The sequence below is a fragment of the Pyrus communis genome, chromosome 14 (assembly GCF_963583255.1).
Source record: "Pyrus communis chromosome 14, drPyrComm1.1, whole genome shotgun sequence".
NCBI classification, from domain to species: domain Eukaryota; kingdom Viridiplantae; phylum Streptophyta; class Magnoliopsida; order Rosales; family Rosaceae; genus Pyrus; species Pyrus communis.
Window position 1 is genome coordinate 15,004,602 of NC_084816.1, and position 7,275 is coordinate 15,011,876.

Sequence of the window (7,275 nt, forward strand, 5' to 3'; positions counted from 1 at the left end):
TCATCTCATCACAAGATAGAGTGACGATGGGCAGCTTTTGCCCGCTGGGCTCTATTTGGCCTCTAGTGATGCTAACTTCAATATTTGAGATTCCAAAAATGTTGGCCACAAGTCAATCCTCGGTCAAAACGGTATCTGGTAAAACCCCCCCCCCCCCCCCCCCCCCCCCAAAATAGTCTCATTTTGGAAGATCTGACATCGGATTTCCAATCTATAAGTTGTTTAAGGCAAACACATTACTTCTACAATAAATATTATTACAATTTCATAATGATCTAATCGTCGGATCTCCGCCTGCTACAAATTCAAGTGGCAGTCAATTATGGAACTGTGTTACGTTCCGTTTACGCTCACGCGTTCATATTGACGAGCATTATAATGTACTAAGATGTTATCATACGTGTCATGACATTATGGTCAACAGAAGTCAATTCTCTCCCTTCTATGAGCATTTGGTCATTTCACACATTCAAAAGTATTTCTTTTAAATACCCTAAAGCATGTCACATAAACGACATGGAAACATCACCAATCTCCTAATTAGGTTGATTTGGACATCACACTAGCCTAGCACAATATAAATCAAATTAATTAACACATCTAAATATATGCTAACAATGTTTGAGTGAGGAGGGCAGCCATTTGAAAATTGTCAGAATGTGAGGGGCAAATGATGGAGACATCTTAACCACTTTAGATTTAGAATTACATTAATGCAGTTATCCAACATGAATACCTTTTTGGTGGTCCTGCTGTGCTGTATCTCCACATGTTGGCCTAAACATCGGCAACGATTCCATCTTACAAGTATGAACTTACTCGTACAAATTGGTCACTAATCCCCTTATGCTAAATACGTCCACGCATGGTACCACACTTCTTGCACTCAAGATCATAACGTTTGATTATCTCATTCTCTAATATCGTTTGTATAAATAAAACACTGATCCGTACCTAGAGAAAATTTTTAGACCGTTTTTTTTTTCTTTTATTTTATTTTTTGTTATAATTTTGTTGTGAAACCCACAACATCCATATTGACTCTGTTTGGAGCACTATCGCACTGTCGTTTATAGGGAGGCAGTCCCCAAGAGTGGGACACAAATGCAAGACATACAACACTCACAAACAAAAATTTAAGCAAGAGCTCAAATCAAATCCACAATTTCAGGGGTAATTTTGAACTCACAAAATATTTTCACCATTAGAATTGAATTAAGTAACATTTTGTGTATTAAAAAAGAGCGTTGGACCATGGCACCTGGATGTCCAAAATGACCTAAATGCCCTTTATGTGTAATCATGTCAATTGCTAGACGTGCACAAATTTTGTTGAACTTGGATTATCTCCCCTCGCCTTCCCTTGTTTTCAATCTAGACTGTTCAAAAGAGATATGATGGCTTGAAATTGTCCCACATATTTAATGAGCTTAATTTTATTTTTTATTGCTTTTGTTCAACAATTCTTCCTCTTCTCCACTCATGTTCACACCACCATTTACTTTCCTTCTTATACATGCCAGTCATAATTGGCTCCTCAAGTCGATCTTGATGTTGTAGCAGAAATTAACAGTTATCTCAAAGGTCTCAAAGATATTGGGGATGTCGGAGGGAAATCTTGAATTGCATTGTCGTTCTCATTGATTTGTTCAACAACCCTCACATGCGTTATACAACAAAACTAGATGTGAGGGAGAGAAATAGGAAGACAGAGAATGCTCCCCCAATTTAATTTCAACATATGTCAACGAAGACACATTACCCCCTTGAAGAAAATTTTCAATTTATCAACCCACAAAAAATGTATTATGTTTCAACGTATCTTGTGAATCTAAATTCTCGACTACTAAATATTGGTCATTGAAATGACAATAAATTCCAAAATATGAGATCTACAACAACATACTGGAAATTTCTATCAAACCATGCCAAAACACGAGGGCATCAAACCGAAAACAACTTACATAGAACAAGTTCAAAACCATCGTAGTGTCTCCAAAAATACATTTTTATGTGAAGAAAACCTTACACATAACAATGTATCATTAAACCGTGACGTCACACAGCAGTGAACGCTTTCTATTTTACTCTCTCCATCAAACCATATAAGTCAAAAACAAAAATTGAGAAGTAAATGTTAAAATCAGAAAGGGGTCAGAGAAGGAAGGTCCAAAAAAGGCACTGAAACTGAAAGGGAAAGGAGTGCGTGGTGCCCAGATCGGCATGGATACCATTCAAAGGGCTTTCAGAAGCCATGTGAGGGACTGACTCTATGGCCCTTCCTTTATATATCAACCCTTGTTTAAAACAAAAATTACAAAATAAGACAAAAGATAGAGTCCTCCAAAAGCAACCCCCTTTACTCGCATGAATGGACAACTACTCCTTTTCTTTCTTTTGTTATTATTTTTACCCCTTCTTTTTGTCATAATTTTCCAAATGCACATAAAGTTTTCTTTTCTTTTATGTTCAGACAGCCTAGCTCAGATTCTACCAATGTTACTGGATCAAGTGATCCAAACCTTCGAAATTTTATTCAACAGTTAAAAATTATTATAACTTTTAAATGGTCAAAACAGGTAGATCGTTGGATGAAATTTCAAAAATCCGAATGACTTGATCTGGTAGCCTTGATAGAAAAGATCCAAAATGATCCGAATATGATCCGATTGCTTTGGTAGAAGAGATCCAAAGATGCTCTCTTTTTCATAAAATGTAATTCTAGATTAAGCCTCAAGATGGAGCCAGAGATGCTCAGCTTTTTACCCTCCCTCCACTGAGTCATCTCCTCTGCTGCTTTTTCCTTTTGAGGGCTCCATTTCAGTACAATTGTTAAGCTTCTGCTACACTTGCTCACTACTTTATTGGCCATCCCCAACGAATATTCTTTTCCCTTCTAATTTTTATGTTCTTCGTGTTCTTCTTACTTGAACGGTTATATTAAATTCATGTTAACATTTTATATTATTTTTTTAACAAAAACACAAATACAAAAATAAAAATATGAAAAAAGTAGAAGAAAGAAGAGAAGACAGAAGAGGAAAGAATCCTACTTCATCTACAACAATCACCTCTCAATCTGATCCAGAGTTTTCGTCTCTCTGGCACAAAAAGGGGAGCCCCTTGAATCAAACATGTACGGTCTCATACTAATTCGTGACATTCTAATTTAATGATTTATCTTCATGCGGAAGAAAAAAACTTACATATAATTTTATATTTATTTACTTAGCCATAAACCGGTTACATATAAGTCTGAAGTGGTAAAATAAAAAGATAAGTAACCCTAAATTAAAATATCATATGAAAGTTGATATGTTACATTGTTACAGCTTGCTTGCTGTGGTCCAGCCAGCACATACCTATGGAGATAGGGCAGAGAGTACTGAAATAGACCCCACTAAAATAAATCAGTCCATCTGTTTTTTTATGTATACAATTAGGTATTATTATTCTAAATAGTATACATACATACATACATACATACATATATATATATATATATATATTAATGACAATAGTGATCTTGCTGAGATCTTGTCTGCAAGTTTGCTTTGATATTGGTATATGCTTTTGGCTATATAGCTAGACGATCTTTTTCTTCCTTTTGTAATCCTTCTCAATTGTTTCTGCAAATTAAGAAAGTATACAAAATGTAATTACTACCAAGAACGAGGGATTTTTTATGGTGCTCTGGAGTGTTCTTTACTCTGAATTTTAAACTGTTAAGTTATTAGTTCAAGATATAATGATCAAGATTCTTGTTCAAGAGTATATAGATACTCCGAAGCACCATAAAATTTTCACATGAGTGATCACTTTGGCTCGAATTGTGTATAATAAGCTTATAAGAATCTTGCAAGAGATTGAAATGTATGCTTACCCTAGCAGTAGCAAGGTCATTTCTCCCCCAATGCTGCCCATGCTTGACTTTCTTAATTACATTCCAAAAGAAAACCTAAAATGTTAAAATTAATAATTTGTTTATTTTTTATTTTTTGGTCTTTATATGGATCATAGCAGTAGTAAAGCAAAGCATATGTGTATGTGTGTGTTTTTGTTTGTAGTTTGTTATATGGGGAAAGAAGAAGTGACAGTACCTGGACATTTGGAAAGAACAGATTTTGGGGAATCTGCATTTGGGGTAGAAGTGGTGGGCAGTAAATTATCATTAATATTGTTAGAAGAAATGGTGGTGGTTCTGGTGAAGCTTTCAGTATTGACTTGTGCAGAAGCAGTAGTTGAGAAGACATTTATTTGGTCTCCAGCAGCTGATTTCTTTGGAGATGCAAATAGGCTATCGGGGAGAATGTGCTCCATACTGCTTTTCAAATAAAAAAAATTAATTAACATTGATTGGGACATTATATATATTTATTCAGAAATTAATTTGAAGGTTAAATTTATTCTGATCAAAACCTTTCATGCAGGCTAAAATCATCGCCATTGTTATCTTCATTTTCATGATTAAAAGTTGGATTCATCTCCTGCTGCAGTTTTTCAGCTTCATCGTATTCTGCAAGAACATTCAATGTGAACAAAGCATAAATGAATTAAGCACCACTAATTGGTAATGGAAACCGATTTCAACACACCCATTTTCTCTTTCTGCACACAGCTTATTCCCGACCATTGAGTCCCCTGTAATTTACTCAGTCCAATCATCAAAAATAAGCAGGGGTGTGCATGTGGATAAGAAGGGTGTGGAAATCACTTCCCTTGGTAATGCAACTATCTTTCTACATCAAGAACTCTAGAAACACATTGATTAGCAAACCTTGTGGGACTTCTTCATTATTGCCTCTAGGTGAAAAATTGAAGGATTGATTTTTGGATGCATGTGACAAAGTGGGTGAAGGAAATGGAGACCCTTCTGATAAACCATTGTAGTACTGATTCTGATGATGAAGATTGTTGGGTTTGATGCCTAGAAGTTGGAGGTTCATAAGTCTCCTTTCTTGGATTTCAATGGCTTGCTGCAACTTAGCCTGGTCCTCTAATTTCCTTCTCAAAAGCATGTCTTGTGTATTGTAAAACGTTCTTGATCCTACAAAGACATCAAAGAAAATAAGATTCATAGTGAATCCTCATTTTACATGAGCTGTTGTATACCATCAAAGGACCATGTTTTCTTACCAGGATTGAGATCATAATGCTCTCTCGAATCGATCGCGGACAGGCTTCTACACAGATGGTAGTCTTCCCTCTCAAACTGTTGGTGTTGTTGCTTCCTGGAATTGTCAATTCAAAGCAAAATTAACAATGTGGAAGGAGGAAGGCAAAAATTGTAAAAGCAAAAACAAAACCAGAAGACTCAAACAACTTACTTGTCTGGGATTTTGCCCTTCTCCTTGTAAGGCTTCACAAGCACCCGAGAATCGCATACGAAATGAGGATTCCCTTTCGCCAAAATGATCTTCACAGTCTCGGAGTAGACGAATGTAACAAATCCAAACATCCTCTTTTGCTGGTATGGAATCCTCACATCTTGCACTGGTCCATAAATGCTTCAAAACCACACAAGTTCTCAGTTTTAAGTACTTCATCAGGTTGCTAGAAGGAGAAAAGAAAAACCATTTAATTACCTAAAATAATTAGAGACATCTTCTTCTCGAAATGTACTATCAGCTGGAAATGTCAAGTAGATCTGCCTTGAACTGTGATTGACATTTCCTCCCAAATTTAAAGTCGAAAAATCGTTTCGATCATGTTGGTATCTCCCAAACTTGTGAACTTCATCACCCATCATCAATGCAGATGCTGCTGACCTGAAAAAACACATGAAAAATCCAAACAAAATTCATTTAGAGGCAATAACTTTATGCAAAAGTTAAATTTAGTAAGAACCAAGCTTGAAGTACATTTTATTAGAGTGTGGTCAGTTTTTTTACTGAAAATTTGCAGCGGAAAGTATGGAAAGTTAAAGACGACTTGATCTGCTTTATTCGTAAAACTGAAGCGAAACACAAAGTAGATCGGAACATCATACCCCAAATGATTCCGGATAAACAACCAAAAACTGTAAATACATTTTACTACCACTTTAGTTAATATTACAAGCATATATATACCTTGGAGAGTCATTTTGTTGTTGCATAAGAAAATCCATGCACTTGTTGTATGGGAAAGAGGAAGCATCACCACCGCGGCCAGCCATGAAGTGTGACACTGCAGCCAGTTTCTGCTGCTGAGCAGCGGCATTGGATCTGATTATCTCCTGGCACTGTCCAATCACATTGGCATTGCCTGGAGAAACAACATTAACTGAGCTGCCGCCGTGGAGAAAACGGCAGGTGCTGCCGTTTTTACAGAACCCTCTTGAATAATACAAACATGGTTTCCATCCACCCCCAGAATTCAAATCTTCAGATCCATAAAACAAGTCATCAGTTTTTGGATCACTGAGAAAAGAAAGATTGCTCTGAAACTGGTATTTGTCAACAACTTCGCTACTAGAAGCACAGAGAGAAGTAGGGTTAGTGTTTTTGGTAAGAATACTGGCATAAGACGGAGAAGAAGCAGCAGAGGGGCTCACGGAATTGGAGAGGCTCCAAAGGTTTGAGGAAGAAGAGGAGGAGGAGGAGGAGGAGGAGGAGAGGGACAAAGGGGTAGGCCTAGAGATGGGGGTGAAAGTAGCAGAAGTAGTGGTATAAGTAGTAGTAGGTTTGTCGGAGGGAAGAAGGGAGAGTTGGGTTTTGGCGTTGAGGATGAGATTGTGCAGGAGAGTTTCTGGTCCAAATGCCAAGCGTATCATCTCCTTGTCGCCATGGTCTTGCAGCAGAAGGCACCCCATGATTTTTGAGGCATTTTCTGGATCCAAGCTTTGGATCCTTGAGAAAACAATCTTGGTAGCTTCATAAGAATCCATGGAGAAAAACAACACAAACAACTTGAATGTGTTTTCTATAGAGAGAGATTTGAGGGGGGGGGGAGAGAGAGAGAGAGAGAGAGCAGTGGATCAGTGGAGTGAAGCTGGCCCTTTTGTTTTTATATATACACATATACGTATATGTACATACAATAGTAAAAAGAAGGGGAGCAATAATGGGGTGGATGATTATTTTAGTATAATGATTGTTATTGGGTATACAAAAAGGGAAAAGGGATTTTATCCGGATCCATTCTATTTAATCATTTTTATCAAATAATTCGGATTCTAAAAATTTGATCAAACGATTAAAAACACACTCATTTTAAAAATTATAATAATTTTAACTATTGAATCAAATTTCAAAAACCTGAATTATTTAGTAAGAATGATTAGATAAAAGGATC

General features: G+C 36.6%; 1 protein-coding gene across 2 annotated transcripts; it reads right to left on the reverse strand.

Annotated features, from left to right (window-relative positions):
- Positions 1-3,281: 3,281 nt before the first annotated feature.
- Positions 3,282-6,922, reverse strand: LOC137715548 (zinc finger CCCH domain-containing protein 46-like). 2 transcript variants are annotated; one of them, XR_011065574.1, is made up of 9 exons: positions 6,072-6,922; positions 5,586-5,768; positions 5,328-5,507; positions 5,137-5,231; positions 4,778-5,047; positions 4,420-4,516; positions 4,101-4,321; positions 3,884-3,958; positions 3,282-3,629 (listed from the first exon to the last, which is right to left on the reverse strand). XR_011065574.1 is itself a non-coding variant. In XM_068454896.1 (9 exons), exons 1-8 carry the CDS (start codon positions 6,866-6,868, stop codon positions 3,900-3,902), a joined length of 1,878 nt encoding a protein of 625 aa, XP_068310997.1. In that variant the 5' UTR covers positions 6,869-6,922; the 3' UTR covers positions 3,282-3,629; positions 3,884-3,899. The 2 variants fall into 2 exon arrangements, 1 of the variants encoding a protein (XP_068310997.1); XM_068454896.1 differs by having other exon boundaries at positions 3,884-3,934.
- Positions 6,923-7,275: the final 353 nt, after the last annotated feature.